Here is a 17,909-nt window from a genome sequence, read left to right on the forward strand (position 1 = left end):
AGCCTCCCCGTCTCTCCTGAAACCGGCTTGCCGGTTTTGTCGGAAGTAGAACCCAGCTTCTCCTAAGCCCCTGCACTCCTGCGGACTCCCTCCCAAACCCAAGGGGCCAGGATTTCTCCTAGCGCATGCCAGCGGAAGTAATGATTTTTGAGCTTCTCGGCACAAATAATGACATCATAAACCAGCAACCTCGAAGGACTGCGCTGTAATGTTTGAAGAATAAGCTCCCTAAAAATCCTGAAACTCCGATGGTTTGCCATTTGGAATCCACACTACCTGCTAGTAGTTTAAAGATGATCACACCAAATATACAATTGTATTTGTAATAAGACTTTAATAATAATAATATTTAAAACGTCAAATTCATCTAACTATAAGATGACATAATGTATCTATCTACAAAACAAATAGAAACGCCATCCAGTGTATTCATAAAAAATAAAAATATTAAGTCCGGAGCACCATTGGAAAGCACTGAAAAAAGTACCACAGTATTTGAAATTTCAAAGCAACTCAAGGTTAGCTGGAGCCTGTTGAAGACAATCTAACTGTAAGTTGTTAAAAGCGTGAAAAGCTTTCAAGTAAAGGGTGAAGAGAAGCAGAGAAATATGAAATCACTTAACACTGGCCTATGGAGTTTTCCCATGACATTCAATTTCTTTTTTAAATCACTTCTTTCAAGTCTCCCAGACTCACACTGTGCTCATTAGATTCCAATGAACCTTCAAGCAAGCAAAAAGTAAAAAGTTCATAAAAAACATGTTTTTTATTTATAAATGACAAGCTTTTAGGACTGGATTCTGCTGCTGCGCCTACTCATGACTGATTTATGATTTAAGAGGAAAAGTCTCACAACAGCACTTGTTCAGCGAAGCAGCTCAACATTTTTAGTGTCACTGTGCTCAGTTGCTGTACCAAAAAATAAGTTTGCAGACAGGTGTTCTGGGAGTCACTTTTATCCAGGCTAGACGCGTTACACTGACTCACATACTTTAGGAGCAATAACGACATGCTTGAGTAAGCCGACCCTTAATTACTGTCATATCACATCCTGCTTTGAGGGAGAAGAATAATGTTGAAAATAAAGGCATGCTGGATAATTCCTGATTCTCAGTCAGATTGGTTGACATGTGAAATATAGTAGTCATTGGGGTTAGAATGAGACAGATTTTACAATTTTTTTTCTGATCTTACCTAAATTCTTTGGTGTTAAATCTGACAATGAAAACATGATAAATCCATAATGATTTTTAAATCTTGGTGACTAACATTCCACCGCTGAGATATAAACTGAAACAAATGGTGATTATCATAACAAAATAAACATATTTAAACAGCATGCAAGCAATCCATCAACCTCTGAGATAGCAGCTGCATTATTTTAATGCCACACTGTTTAACTGTCTTAAAGCCTAGGGTGCTGACATGAAAAGAAAATGGAGAAAGAAGAAAATAGTTTTTGGGGCTTTGTGAAGGCAATCCAACATTTCATATCATAAGACGATATGGGGACACCATAAAGCAGGGCTGCCCAACCCAGTTCTTGGGGATCAAGGTTTTCATTTCAACCATAATTTGGCACACCTAATTCTATGAATTAGCAGCTCAATGAGATCTCTAGCGAGGTGTGCTCTGTAGGTGGGAAACTATAGCACTATTCCGAAACAGGTTGGCAGCCTGCATGAGTGAATGCAGAATGATTCATATTTTAAAGTAATCAGCAGAGATGTTTTATTCCAAAAGGGAATAAAACATCTCAATGCAATAATGTTATTATACGGTAAAAGACCAGACCTGTTGTCACTGTAGTTATTCTATGGTACAAGCCAACACCTGCTTCACAGTAATTATTCTATGGTACAAGACTAGACCCGATATTGCAGTTGACAATGATTACAGCTGCACTCTGCAAAGCTAGGACCTGTGAGAAGATGGGGAAGCATTATGGCTGGTTAGAATGGAGTATGCTACATGGTAGGAGATAGTAAGAGGCTTTCAATGACTTGTCAGATGAGATGATGCAACTTAGGCTTTGCTAAGGACACAATAACACCACCTACATGATATGACCCCTCTATACATATTTGCTGGCACGAGCCACTGATGCCTTATCTACCAAACTGACCCCTTAGATTAGTATTCCTATGCCCAATCTGAAAGCAAAAGGAAACCCTGGATTCCTAAATCATGAAATGCTTTGCCAGAGTACATCAGGCCAGCTCAGACTGCTTAAATTGTTTATAAGCCACTTTCTAAAAGTGCTTTTTAAATTAATTATTTGGAATTGTGTTTTTATTTCCTAACTATCACCATTGGGCACACGTGTAATTAATATTAGGCTAAATGTTTACTGCAGCAGTTTTGATGAAGGGCTCAAAAGCACAGGACTGGAACACATATAAATGATTTGATCCCAAATTTTACAGTCACACATTAAGTTCCTTATATTCTACCCTACTACAAGACATTCCAGGCAAATGACCTACCTATGCAAAATGCACATTACACTGATTTTCTTCCATTACAGACAGAACGTCAGCAAATAAGGCTGTGTTGCAGCTGTATGTTTGACTTTTACTGTACCTTGAAACTTAAGTGCACCCTCATTAAGCTTTAATATATATTCCACTTACAAAGACAAATGCATCAAAAAGAAAGAATGCAACAGTAGACATATCGTATGCTCATGCCTGTCCAAACACTTGAAGAACGCACTGATTGCACACAAGTACTGAACTGCCACAGCAGACAGACAGGTAATGATCTGGGATATGCTGTGTAGAATTAATCTGCAATGTGGTTAAGACTGCATTACTTGCCTTAGTAAACGGAAAGCTAATGACGCCAGCTACCAGAATTGTAGAATTGTGCATCCAGAATGTAGCAGAGGTCATTACAATCATTTTGTTTTGTAATAACTTGAGATACGGTGTCTTATATAATTGTATATTTAATTTATGTAAAGCTACGGTTGCTGTTATATATTCAACCAAGGTATATGGAGAACAGTTACAGTAGTTCCCATGCCTCTGCATCTAAAAAGGCTGTTATCTGCCACGTCAGTTTTGCACAAGAACCATGTAGTACAGGTAACACCCTAACCCACATACTTTATAGTTGAAAAATGTGGGTTATCCAACACCAAGCCTGTTTTCCATATCACCCTGAATCAGTTGTTTCTCAGAGGGGGACCCTCTGTTTACTATTCATTTTGACATTTTTTTAGGAAAGAGGGTGCTTTATGTCCCAGTGGTATTCAACTGCTATGATTTAAATTCTCTTTGAATAAGGGCTTGTTGCCTGTTTACATGTACACATATAGTAGTACCTGTACAACCTTACAACCTGTGTAATCTTTGAAAATTGAAAATATGTAGAACCCATTTTGCATGAATTTTTATGGAAATCACTTTGGCAAAAACAGCATTGCCTTAAAAGCTGACATTGAAGGTTAAGGCTAAACCATGTTGTGGTTTGATTACATTACCTTCTCTTAAAGATTATTTTAACCACAAAGAGATGAATGGTAATGAGATATAAATCACCATAGCACTCTTAAGCATGTAACTGGTTAATAATGAGTCATTTTTAAGTGACCCATGCTACTCAAGGAACAGGAAATTTAGGTTAATATACAATAAATAAATAAAAACTTGCTTTGTAGATTTCAGTATGCCTGCACATGCAGGGCATGTCATCCACTGGATTTCATGTCAGCCTTGGCTGTTAATGACATCAATAGTTCAATCAATTTTCTTGCTCATATATTTTTGATGAAAAACAACAACCAAAATGACAACCCTGAAGACTAAAATTATTACTGAAGCCTAAGTTAGCTAATTTAGTCAGCTAATTGGTTGAAACTAACACACACCTCTGCACGGTTCGGTCTGTCCCAAGCAGCTCAATGACATCTTGTATTTGATGCTATTTCCAATAGAGTATGCCCCTAATCCATCTCATCACATATTCCATTTAGCCAGAAAAGGCAGTGCAGTAAAATGTCTAGTATTAATTAAACTCTAACAGAGCACATATGAGTCCTATAGGGAGCATACATACTCGGTAAGAGAATTAACGCTGAAAATATTACTGTGACTTTTACCTGACATTTGCAAATGCTATGAGCAAGTTTTTGCAAATTAAGTAGATGTGGCAGGTCAATTTCAATATGTAGTAAGGATGTTTACACTCGACAGTGGATAGTGGTCAAAACACTCAACTTATGCTGCAATTTGCAACTGTCCAAACAGAGGAAACAAACAAACAAGAAAAGAAACCTGATAAGTCTGAAACTTGGCCAGTGCAAAGTTATGCCAAGTGCGCCTATCATTTCCTCCTGTACCCTCAATGTCACTATTTCTACCTTTAAAAAATAATAAAAAATCATTTTAAAATATTGAGGTTTACAGCAACTTGCATTTAGTCATGATTACTGTTATTTTATTTTAACCTCCCTCATAGTATGTAACATAGGCCTACTTTCTAGGTCTGCTCACAGCACTGTGGTCATTTGAGGCAGCCATCTTGGGCAACAACGCTATCAGAATTATAAACATTTTCACAGTAAACTGCCAGCCATCCTAACCCACCAGGTGTGACCACCCCAATGCCCCACCCATTACTGTAGAAAGGACACGGACGCATTAGTACATACAGTAACTGTAACCAGAGAACCCCTTGACTATCCGTGTTTGTTCCCCGTAGACTCACAAACAAACACATCTTTCCAAGTCCCCTCTGACATCGTGCCAGAAACTGCCTAGACAAGCGCCTCATTCACGAACATGAAAGAGCATTGCTAAGTCTTCCAATGCTGGGTGATAACTCGCAATATTTCAAAAGGAAGGAAATGTATGCATTCATGCATCAGTACGCGTGTTGTATTAATAGCGTTAGGACGCAGTAGAGGATGAGCACAGTCAAAGAGACTGAGCAACAATTATAAACCAATGTGCAAAGTAGATGAATCGCAACCGAATAAGGATTACTGCACGAATGTTTGGAATGCGCTAAATACTAAACCATTAATAATATGGATACATTTACCGCAGAACAGAGGAGAAAGTGTTGTGAACACTATTACTAATAAGCATGATTGTCAGCCGATTTCCTTTAATTCCAAAAACTAAATTAACCCCTTGATTTATATTTTCCACAACCTCGATCCACCCCGTGGTTGCATTTCACGTGCCCCGTTGACGCTGTTTGTAGTTCCCCATACAGATGAGATCTCTGAATCACGCACTCTTTGACGTCGTCTGGCTACTGGCTGCAGTTCTGCGCTCCAGCCACACAGCACGTATTGCGCAACGTGACTGATCATCTGTTCGCCAATCCCTCTAGATAGTCTGTGGAGAAAAGGAAAGATCGTACAGTACTTAGCACAATACTCACATCCTCTATACCGTTTTATCGAGGGAGTTTACTTGTTATCGGGCGCATGCTCGTTGCCGGCACTGGAGCAGCCTTCGTCCGCCCGGAGGTGACTCGCTTGTGGTCCCTGGATATAGTCGTGATGTGGTGGTGAGCACAGCACGCATCTTAGCATCACCAGCTTCGCGCGCCCTCATGCTTCTCTTTTTTCCCGGTAGCTGTGAAATACAGAAATAACAAGTTAAAAGCCAAGCTGTCTTGTGAGAACATCGGGTTCTGATACAGACGATCGGGGGATTACTCTTGTTTTTGCATAACCATGGTTTTCTGGGATTCGTGAAGACTCGTCGGTGGATATTGCAGGACTGCGATCATACGTGCTGGTTTATTTCTTTTTTTCTGCGGGGAGTTTTAACGCATCCGAACAGAAGGTCTCCTGTTTTTGGTGTATGTATTAGAGCCACCAGCATTTCTTTATTGATTTTATTAGATATACCTAAATCGTTATTCAGATCCAGATTTTTAAGAATATAATATACTGAAATGAAAAGCTGTTCAGGACCATAAGCTGTCGCACTTTGCCGTATTAAAATTATTTTGTATTTGCCACACCACCTTCAGAACCATCACTAAGCACCGCGGGCGCGGTGTGGTTTTTTCACTGGATTTGAGTTCTTTCCGACTGCCTGTCTTGCTTCTGGCAAGGACTCGTCGCGATTGAGCTGGATATGGTGACATTAACGTAAAGATGGATTTAGTTTTCGGTCTCTCGTGGCTTCTTACGGTGTTTCTGGAGGGCATTCATTGCCAAGGAGTATATGGTAAGTGGGTGCTAACGCGAAGACGTAATGAAACCACGATCATATAATTTATAGACAAATAAAACGATTTACATTCAGAATTATAACGCCTGAGCATAGAGGCAACCAGTATTATACCATACGTGATTGTTATTCTGGGAAATTTGCAATTAGCCTATGCAATGTAAGACTACCGGCTTTCAATCAACCACAGGTGGCTTGCTCTCATTTTCATAGATGCTACATGGCAAGATGGTTGAGATATGCAGTAAATTGTACACATAATCTATCTGAACATTGAAATACATCGTCGTCATTTTCTGTTATTACATTTTGTTCATCAGTCCGTTGTGTGGTTATCTCACTCAACGTTAAGCATGAACGGATTTAGTGATCGTAAATTACAGGCATATTTTCAAATGAATCTAGATTAGCCTACACAGAAAATTTGAATTTGCTATTGGTCACTGTCATTCAACGAGATCGTGTAGTACATATATAATGGGCTCTTGTATTCCAGTGGCCGTGAGAATAAGCGTGCCCAGTCATAGCTGGTTGCATTAACTCTAGTTGCATGGAGTTCTGTAACACCGGGACTGAAATACAGGTATTTTTTTAACGAAAGGACTTCGTAAATAAAATGTTTGTAAATGTAAAACCGGTAGCTTAGTGAGACCGTTAGGCCTTTCTTCATATACTCATATACGTTGTACGAATCAAATGGATGCAGTCTATCCTGGGGCATGGTTTGAGATTGACGGGTTTAAACCATTTAATTTGATGAAAAAACGTGCCCAAGTTGGAATGACGTCTGGCATGTTAGCACAAATTCTTGCGCTTGCCGGTTCAGCGAATGAATCTTAGTGTCGGACAAGAACAATTATAGCCATTATTCTTTATGAGGGAAGATGATTCATAAAGCACACATACTAAAATGACCAGAGAGAACGGAAAAAACGGAAGACCAATTACTTTTTATTTTAATTATCTTCAGTGTCGAAACGATGCAGTTGGACTGTTCAAGGACAGTTCCGATTCGCGGTTTAGACTGCGTGGCGGCTAATATGACACCCCTAAGTAGGCTATTAAATGACGCGCTCGCATTGATGGTATGTTCAGCTATTGCTTGAGCTTTAGGATGGATTTGTCGACAGCCTTTGCAGGAATGATATCATGGAGCCTCAAAATAGTGTCCGTGAGCTCAGTGAAGAGGACGCTGGGCTGGGACTGGTTCCGTACAAGTTTTGATCATTTAGATGTTAGAACGTTATTCTACTGATGATCAATTGAATCATCTAACTGACAGCAGACATTAAAGCAAGTTGTTAAATGAATGGATTATATGGATAGTTCACAAACATGTAGCGAACACGTGTCGAATAATACAATGTAATAACCGTTTAATGACACAGGCTAGGAACATTGACCGTTCCTAACTCCTACTATGCCCTCAAATCCTCTTTGATGTTCACCACTATGTCCGGCCGTTCTTGTACGATGTAGCGCGAGGCGCATCTTTCGAATCCGACGCCGTGCAGCCCATTCCGAAGCTACACAAGTGACATTACAGAGGGGGGCAGTTGCAAGGAGAACTGTAGTCTGCCTTTTGGGAACAAGCAAACAAATCAAAATGCTATGCATGCAATTCCACCGGCAATGAATTAAAATTAGTTTAGGAATGCATTCATGACTTTGTACTCAACAGACAGTAATGGAAATGTTTTCACTCCGCTTGAAGCGATACACTGTACCCTGCACAAATGGAATCGAAAACGACCAGAATGCATTATGATAATGCGGAATGTTCTCTGAATAGGAATATGAGGTGAATAACGTACATATACAGCAGATACAAAGTGTCAGGAGCAGATATCTTACAGAAAATAATTCTGATATTCAAAACAGTAATACGAGTTTGGGGGTAAGTGAAATTATTATTACAACAAAATAATTTCTATTGCTATATGGCTATTTAAACCACACTAGGAAGTGAAAATACAAACATGTGGATAATGCATGAAAACATCATGCATTTCATGAACGCAGGAATATCAGCAGCCATTATATTTCATGGTGCGTGTAAATAGCTTATTCGGAAAATGATCCTAACCAGTATAAGGATTGTTGTGCGGAATACTGTGTGCATGTCACAGATGACAAGTGGTAGCCTTTACTAGCCTAGTGTGCTGTCTGAAAGGACATTCTGCAGTGAACTGTGGAACCCTGGCTGAATCAAACCCACCTTAACTTTGGTGGGAGGAGGCCAATTGTGTCCTGCCTCTGCAAAATTGTTGCTACATTGCCATGTATTATTCATTACAATGGCAGCAATACATAATCTGTGTTGTTGGTGAGTATGTACAGGAAGCATTCCTGCGATATCACAGCAATTCATAGTGTACCCTTTATAAATTCGTTTTCAGGAGAATTTTTTTTTTTAAATATCCGGATAAAAAATAAGCACATTAATGCTGAACTGATTAATTGGCTGTTCATTAAATAAACTACTGTAGGCCCTCATTTAATTAACTGAACAACTAATCATGCAGTTATAATACCAGTTTGCTTTACTAATTTGTTTATGAGGTACAAATTAAGAGAAACAACTGAACTTTCATTTTGATATTTTTATTCCTTCTTCCTTCACTGTCACATATATTTATTCAAAGATTAGCAGCAGATATCTCATTTGCTTTCAAGATACAGGTGTGTATTCAATTAACGGGCCAATCAAAACAAACAATTTAAGCATGCCTTTGGAACTAAAACGATATACTCAGGAGTACTTCAGAATCAGGTTTAGGCACCACTTCATTATAGACTTACTTACGTGTGATGGAGTTATGCTACTGTTACAACTGTAAAGCATGATGTCTCAGGCCTACACTGTCTACACACAGAGTTTTGACTCTTTATGTTGGTGAACTTGAACTGAGTAATGTTGTCTATTCTCAATGTTATAATTGTCTAATTGCTTTGTAATTTCCCTGATTGTCATTTGATTGCACTGTAGCTTATGAGCATTGTCCTTGTCTCAATGCACTGCCAAAGAGCTCGGTGTCAGACTTACATCAGAATTTGTTGGGTCAGTAAATGAACTTTTGAACTCAGGGCCCAAACCAGTTCTTTGCTTTTGTATTTGTTCATATCTCATAGGCTTAGCACCATTTTTTAAATCAAAGTGTATAATAGATTCCTCACTATTGGGTCACTAAAACTTTTCTGTTATCTCAGTTACATGCTGGATATGTGCTCCACAAAGTGGCTTGATTGCTCTTTTGAGTTGAAGGCAAATCCTTGAATGGCATATCTTAAATACCGTACACATACTGTAGGCTACTCAACTGAAACAAGTCTATAGTAACTATTTCAAGCCATTTTCTGGAGACAATCCCCACCCCCATTAAAAGACTGAGTAGTAGTAAGTGTGCATCGCATGGCTCATTGTGAGGAGTGCCTGACACGAATTGCATTGAATTATGTCACCAGGGAAGTTATTCAAGCTTTCAGTAAAGAAGTGTTGCAATGTAATGATGCTGTTTAACGATATTCTCAGAAAACTTTATATCTTGTCCTAATGCACTTCTGGTTAGGCAGCCATCCCTCTGCTTTTGATCTCTTCCTGCTATTGAAGCTGTTGTGGGTCTCAAGGGCCTTTTTCATGGTGAGTTCAGATGTTCGGCTTCTAAGCTATGCAAATGGTCTCCGCTGCTGAAGACTGAAGCTGTCTTTGTTGCTGCTCGGTTCCTCCTCCATAGGGTCCCTTAGCACTTCCCTTGGATCATAGTCCTGGTGTGCCGAATTAAAGTCCATCTCACCCTCAAATCCTTTACCCCACACAGTCCTGTCTCTCAGTGTTCCAGGCCGGGGTTGGATACTTAAGCTGGGCCAGATGTGGCCATGTGTCAAGCCTGGCAACAGCCATGCTGCACAAAGCGGTGCTGTAGGCACAGAAGGGTGAGCAATCAGGAGCAGCAAGGAACTCACCTGCTCAGTCAGTGTGCGATACATTACAAATTCTCATTATGTCATGACAAGTGGGAAACAAACCACACTCTCAGTGGGTGGTCTCATGTAAGGGGTTGTCTATTCATGCTTATTTCAAGAAGGTACATGGCTGTCACCAGACTTTGCTGATCAAGGAAGACCAGACACACAGCTGGAATGCCAAGCAATGTCAGAAGATTCCATCTAGAAACTATAATGAAATGAATACCATGACCCAGTGTTGAGTATTCCCACTGATGAGAGTGACACGCCCCAACCCCCCGCCCCCCCCACCCTTTGTCGTGATTGGGCTGTCTGCCTTGCCAGTCAATTTTTTGTTTTATGATCCTAGGTTAGCCCCGGACATTACAGGCATTTAGTAGACGCTCTTATCCGGAGAGACTTACGCAACTTTTACATAGCATTTACATTGCACCCATTTATACCGCTGGATATATACTGAAGCAATGCAGGTTAAGTACCTTACTCATACAGGACATAACAGACATGCAGGACTTCCTCATTGTGGGTGCAAGGAAAGGCAAAATAGCAGTCTGAACACACAAGGATTGGTTGTTCCCCTACATTTCAGCCTGTGACCTTCCGGGGTTTCGATTCCTATTCTGCGGCCGTGGCTCTGTGCCGGCGCCCGTTTGCTTCCAGCCTGAGCAAAACGTTGCCCAAGGACGTGACATCATCTATCAAAGCACTTTGTCATTGCTGCACATGGGACTCGTTTTTTTTTTTTTTTTTTAAGTGTTTGTGCAGCCCGGAATTGATGGGTCTTGGTGGTGACAGTGGCTTGGGGGCAGCCGTCGCTGTGAGGTATTCCCTCCTGAGGCCTCTCTCGCCGGGGACGGCGCAGCCGCGTCACCGCGGGGACGGTGTGAGTAATGTCCTGCGAGTCTTAAAAACGCCGGCGGCGCAGCGATGGTACCGTAGCACCAGCGGCTGGAGAGAGGTCCTAATTATTATTCTAATTATCCTAATTATTAAAAGTTCTGTCCGGGTTGGGAATCAAGGACACGGGTCAGCAGTCACCGCAGAATCTTTTTTGTCACTTTGGAAACTGCAATCAAGGAGAATCAATTATGGCTCTGTCACCAAACGGGAAGGTGAGGCCTTTTTTTAACTTCGACATTAACTTTGGTGGGACCTTTGGAAAAGATGACACTGCAGTAAACCTGCAGAACCCTCTTTAGAGGGCCTGGTTTGAAGGAACTCTGCTCCATTATTTTTAATGTCATTGGTAATGCATGGATATGAATTTTTGTAATTGTCCTTATGCCCCCTATTACTATAACTGTGTTTGTGTAGCATTTATGTAGTACTTAATAATAAGTCATTATCGTATGCATGCGTAAGAAAGACACCAGTTGCCTTCTGGCAATGTCACCATCATAATGACGGCGTTCACTGCTTCCAATGCCATTTACACTCTATTAGGCTTCCTGTAACACGCAAACTGAGTGGAGGAATTACAAAATTATTGGCAATAAAATGAAATGGAAAAAGGAATGTCATAGGCGTAATCTTATAATCTCCCTGTGAAAGTCAGTGATTGAAAACCATTTTGAAATGAATTAATTACTCTTAATGACGCATTCAGCCAGCCAGCTTTCAGAATACAGATTCTGATTAATGGGTTCAATTACTGTATCTGGCTGTAAACATTACAGAAACACACGCTTAAACGTTCTGAATTTTCTTTTACATAGAATGTTCCAGCGACACAGTCAAGCTGCCAACAAACTGTGTGTGTGTTTGTGTGTGTGCTTGTGCTTGTGCGTGTGTGGGTGTACGTGTGTGTGTGTCCTGAAGAACTTTTATGCATACAGTGTAGGCACATTTTACAATACACAGTACTGCACAATGTATGAAAAACCATGAACACACTAGTCTTACTAGTATTACTGTACATAGTATTTACCATGACCTGATAGCTAAATATGTTAATATTTGTAAGTGTTGCCTAATATTGTTACTGCACGTAATGCAGGCCCCATTTCCCTATCAGTGTGTGTGTGTGTCCAAGGGATGTTGAGGTCATAAAAACCTGGGAGAAAAAAGGGTTTCGGTGGGCTGTTGACAGCAGTGCTGCTTAGATGTCACGCCTACGTCTGTTCGCGGGCAAAGTGATGTCTGCTGTCAACTCATGTCTTATTTCCCGGCTCCCCCCTTTGTGATCGCTCACTGTGGAAGACGCTGAAACCAATCCGAGCCCCTCATATTGTGCACAGCCATGTCAGTGAGTGCCCTGGAATTCTGGGACCGTGGCCTCTTCGTTTCTGAAGCAGTTTTAGATCTGAATCGTATCTCTGTTGATGAATAGTGTTAGATCTGTCAAGCAGGAACTGGTTCCTAGTATGCGTGTTGACAGTGATGTCTCCAGAAACCTGAAAAGCTTCACTGTTTGATGATCAACCAGGCAGACAATAGCATGTGCAAAGAAAAAGTCTTCCAAAATTCAGTGAGTGGTAATGCGCTATTTTGAAATCTCCCCGCACTCAATTACTTATTTTCTCTCACAAAATCTTTTGAACAGGAAAATAGTTCACTCTCATGTTCAAACTCACAGCATGATTCCCTGAAAAGGAGATGTGTGTTAGAATTTCAAATATTCCATTGATCGTTGCGTACAAAAAATATTTTTTTATATAACATCTTTTATGATGTCTGCCATTGTATCTTTGCCCATCCATTCATTTGCATTTGTAAAATGTTTTGCATCACTTCTCTTTAATGTGCATTGCCACTGACAGACCTTTTGAGCACAATCCCCCCCCCTCCCAGGTCTATGATCACAATTGCTCCCAGCTGCAAGCACAATCTCAAAATTCTCAGTACTTTTCCTCCACTGCAATATATTGTCCAAGGGTACATGTGGAGCTTTTCAAATGTGTGGCTTAGGGGTCCTCTACCCTGGTCCTGGAGAGTTTCAGGGCCTGCTGGTTTTCATTGTCATCCTGCACTTAGTGAATTACATAGCAAAGTTTCACCTGGTCGCTTGGCTCTAAATTGGCTGTGGCATTTATAGTGGAAAAAAATAACCCCAGCAGAACCCGTGGCTGTCCGGGATCAAAATTCTGGACCCCCGATGTAGTCATTTGAAAAGCTCTCCATGCGCTCATTTTCCTGTGAGCAACGTTGATGGCGGCTGTATACTGTGCTCAGGTGCGGAAGACTGCTGGAGTTGTGCACGTTATTGTCCTCTCCTCTCCCGTGACCTCTGACCTCTCTCCGTAGGGCTGGAAGTTGAAAAGCTGCACTTGCGCGGTGATCTCCATGGATTTTCTTTTTATTACAGATATATATATTTTTTTTACAGATGCCTGGCTCTCAATCTGCATGGATTTAGAAAACCTGGCCCTCTGCCCAGACAACCTCTGTTCTGTCTCAGAAATCTCAACGATTTCTGTGGTTATTTTCGCATTGTTACAGTTCATTACTTAACAGATGCCCACATCTACTCCAGCATAAACAGAAGAACAGCGTTGCTTTTAGGAGAGTGTTGTTAATTTAAATGCTTTAATTCTTTTGGTATGCACATTACAAAAGTGGCACAGGCCAGTCAACCAGTTGGCACTAATGGGACAGTGAGCTTTCATTAACCGAATGTTGGCTGTTGTTGTCAGACACCGATTCATTTGAACCAAATCAGAAGATGTATCTCTCCTCAACACTGTGAAGGCAAGAACTTTGGTTAGGTTGTTTGAATAACTGATTCGTCGACAGCATGCTAGACTGTATCACACCATGGTTCACGAAGCCTCTTTCTTGCATCACTGCTAACCATAGGTCTTTATATACTGCACTTCTAGGGCAGAAAATGTCCCTCGGCTTTCCCTCCGGTCGCATGACCATGTGCGCGCTTAACCTGTCACAGTAGCTCACATGTATCTGCTTGTCTACTCTGCATACAGCATAAAGAGAACCACGTCTATTTTAGTGTGCCAGATATTTTATATATGGCCTGTGTAAAGATTCACATTCTGATTGCTCTCATTATTTTGGAATGCACCCTACTTATCACATTTTTCACGAATTCCTGCTGTTCGTCACTGGTCTTCAGTATGCAATGTGCTGCCCCGTGTCTGTCTGTTCCTCGCGTCTTCTTCACGCTCTTTGATGCCACAGGCTAAATGCTATTGTGGAGACACACAGCCAATGTTATTCAGCTTTTTAGTCTGTGATTTTTCCACAAGCCTAGGAGGGATTCAAAATAAATTTGCCCGTTGGCTAACAGTGTTTGCTAAAGGCATGACACACTCACCCCCCATTTATCTCACCGTCTGGCATTGTTGAGTCCTTGAAGAAGGGCTTTAATGAGCACCTTGTGTTATTCATTCCGTGTACCATTAGCTATCACATTGTTCAACTTGTAATGAATTACAAGTTGAATCCTTACAAAATGGCCAGTTGAATTGTGAATGTACATACTGTTGTTTACAGAAGTAGTTGGTGAGATGGGTGCCTTAATCATTGAAAAGGCATGTGTGTTTGTCTTCCCTGTGAACTTCAGTATTTTTTTATGTAAACTCTTTTTTACAGTGCAGAATGTCATTTTACCATATGCTTTAGGTGCATTTTAAACACACCATCCTTGGTGATGAATGGAATTAATTATGTATGAGAAAATGGGTCATGAAAGGTTTTTCCTTTCCTGTTCTTCAGAGGGGGGAAAACAAAATGGTTTGTGATAAGCATTTCTTTGTGTGGATCAAGGCTTTAATGTTCTGATATACAAAATATCACCACTGAGGAATGTATGATGTCAGACTTCCTGCTCAGTCCTCAGAGAGCTCATAACATTGTCTCATAGACATCAGGTGTGCGCTTCAGGCACAGTCTTGTACTTCTGGAAATTTACACGCACCTCTTATCACCATTATTTGCAATTAAATCCAGCCTGCTTTGCTTTATGTAGGGCCCAGTATAACTGCCTGCAGCTCACTGGAGGGACTGATGCAACTTATTGCACAGAGCTGACATCAGTACCAGTTTACGCAACAGATTTTGCCAGCTGTCCAATCAGTGTGCAGATCTGCGTCATGTGGCTGTCAAACAGATTTTTCTTTTCTTGCTTCTGCGCCTGGCTGCTCCTGCACATTTCTATTCCGCTACAACTTAAGCACCTATTAAAAGTAGCCACGGCCCAGAAACAATTAGAGCTCATCTGGTCTTTAAGTCATTGTTAATGTAAATTCAATCTTTATTATGTGCCATGTTAATGCTAACATTATTAATGCATATCTGCCTTGATAGAAACTATAAGGGTACAGCTGTCGTAATTGTAATTAAGGAATGCTCCCCACACAGTTTTTATTTACAATGTAACATTATGTTCAGTCATGTTTTTTATGAGGATGAGGATTAGGGAGAATGCAGCCATTACAATCTAGCACATGGAGCAGCAGTAATAGAAATCTATGGAGGAATATGGAGGTGTGTTCACTGAATCATAGCACAGTAGTGCTGTCTGTCAAACCGGTTGGTCTGTAAAGCTAATTCGACACAGAGGATAGTTTAGGGTTCAGCCAAAATGTTTCTTAATTTGTACTTACAAATAGATGGCGCGCGTTAGTGTTGAGTCAACCTTTAATGCTAATGTTGATTGAATGCAGGCCAAGATCAATGCACTGTCGAATGTGCAATGCTTAGCTCTACAGTACAAGCTTGACTTTAAAGAGCATGAAGCATCCAGCCAGTCACTTTTGCAAGGTGCTTGTTCAGGTGATTCAGTATGCAGCTGTGGGGGACATTGAAATGCAATATGCTATTTATTAATATTCACTGAGCTATGTATAAGTCTGATGATCCTGGGAGCCGTGCAACGGATCATAAACTCTGCTTTCCCCAGGTGCCACTGTGTTTCCTATAGCGGCTCCAGCACCTCTGCCGTGAATCTGAGCTAAAAAATAAAAGCAGTCGGATGCCTTTCAGGACTGCATTTGCCCTTCAACCGCAGTATTGGTTGCCATGAAGGTCAGTGGAGAAAAAGGAAGGATTTGTCTCTCTCCTTCCCTGGTTCAAGCTGCTGAGGAGCGATATGTGCTGTCAGGTTCTGCTCTTTTCAGACGGACCCTGATTCCCGCTACCTGCAGGGCAATGATTTGTCAGTAAAGATGGCGGTGTTGTTAACCCCATAAAGGGGTTGCCGCATGCAGCCAAGCACTGAGGGGCGACATAGCTCAGGAGGCAAGAGCGGTTGTCTGGTAGTCGGCGGGTTGCCGGTTCGATCCCCCGCCCTGGGTGTGTCGACGTGTCCCTGAGCAATGAGCTGATTGGTACCTTGCATGCCAGCCTTTCATCGTTGGTGTGTGAGTGTGTGTGTGACTGGGTGAATGAGAGGCATCAATTGTAAAGCACTTTGGATAAAAGTGCTATATAAATGCAGTCCATTACTGACTGGGCTGTAGTCTCAGGCTCACATATCTGTGGAAATGTGTACAATGTGACCATCATCCTCACATACAATGGTTATACAGTATATGACTGTTGCCAAGCAATGGCTGTTGCTGTAGGAAACTGAAATCTGGGAACCAGAAGCAGGAAAATACTGACTCATGGAAATTCACGGAAAGGCTGTGTTGGGCATTCTGCCTGGAGAGGGGTCTATCTTGACCAGTCTACTGGATAAGGTCGACTGTTTCTTTAGGAGGTCAGACAGTTTGCAAATTAATCTATTAAGACTGCTTTAGAGTACATTACAGAGAAGTAATCCAAGGTCTTACCGATATGAAACTGATGGAAATTATATGCAACTGTACAATGTTAATATGGATACCTGGCACCTGGGGAAGCCTGGTATCTGTATTGCTTAGCCAATAGGGTTAAATGTACTGTATTTGAGTTTGTGCACTGTAGTAAAGTGCTAGGGTGATCGCTGGGCCACATCGTGAACGGACACGACAAACTCAGGAAAACAGATCGGCTGTCCGCCTTTAATTACATCCTCTGCATGGAAAGAAAAGAAGGTGATTAAAAACGTGAACAGAAAACCACAAAAGGCACCGCTTACAAAAAGGCACAACGGAAAGGCATTCAGAAAGATAACAGCTCACATAGTGGCCTAGTAGCAAGAAGGTCTCTCCCCTTTAGGATTGGAGACAAAGCCTTTGTATAGTCTGCTAATTAAGGCAACAGGTATCAGCTGCCCTGATTGGGACTGAGTCCTAGCTGCTGCTACCCTACCTGCGAGTGGGGCTGATTCCCTCCATGGTTCTACAGTTTTTCCAGGTAGCGGGAAAACCAGGGGTGCTGAAAGGACCACACCTCAAACACAAGCGCAGCTTCTCTGCTGCTATGCCATCTGTCCTGGTGCCTCAGCACAGAGAAATGCCTTACGGTTATAAAATAGCAAGGTACCATATGTAATTCATTCGCTTGAGTGGACAAAAAATCAAAAGGTCAAAGTCTTGGTAAAATGTAGTTATGATAAAAACATGGCACAGCCTGTATCCTTAGTTTTGTCGTGTTAGCTTTAGAGCTTGCATTCAGTAGATGGTCTTTTTTCTGTTGTTGCTATACTATTGAATCTGTTTTGTACATTACAACTGTCCCAGGTCATTGAATTGATTATTTTGGTTGTTGGCAGGGAATACATGACAAGCCATCATTTGCTGTGTGTATGCTCATTAATCATGAAAGGAAAGTTTGAAATAACCTAAAGATTGGAACACGGCAGAAAATGTTCAAAGGGTGTGCTATATATGACTGCAAAAACAAACGTTTGTACATGATTGG

The 17,909-nt window shown here is 41.2% G+C and overlaps 1 protein-coding gene across 4 annotated transcripts in view; it reads left to right on the plus strand.

Moving 5' to 3' along the window:
• Nucleotides 1-5,283: 5,283 nt before the first annotated feature.
• The window catches only part of LOC135257063 (MAM domain-containing glycosylphosphatidylinositol anchor protein 2-like), a 139,126-nt gene continuing 126,500 nt past the window's right edge, over nucleotides 5,284-17,909 (plus strand). For all 4 annotated transcript variants that reach the window (XM_064339471.1, XM_064339472.1, XM_064339473.1 and 1 more), the window contains exon 1: nucleotides 5,284-6,197. In XM_064339471.1, the coding sequence (XP_064195541.1) occupies nucleotides 6,125-6,197 (73 nt within the window). In that variant the 5' untranslated portion in view covers nucleotides 5,284-6,124. The remainder of the gene's footprint in view (nucleotides 6,198-17,909) is intronic.

The sequence above is a fragment of the Anguilla rostrata genome, chromosome 6 (assembly GCF_018555375.3).
Source record: "Anguilla rostrata isolate EN2019 chromosome 6, ASM1855537v3, whole genome shotgun sequence".
Taxonomy (NCBI): domain Eukaryota; kingdom Metazoa; phylum Chordata; class Actinopteri; order Anguilliformes; family Anguillidae; genus Anguilla; species Anguilla rostrata.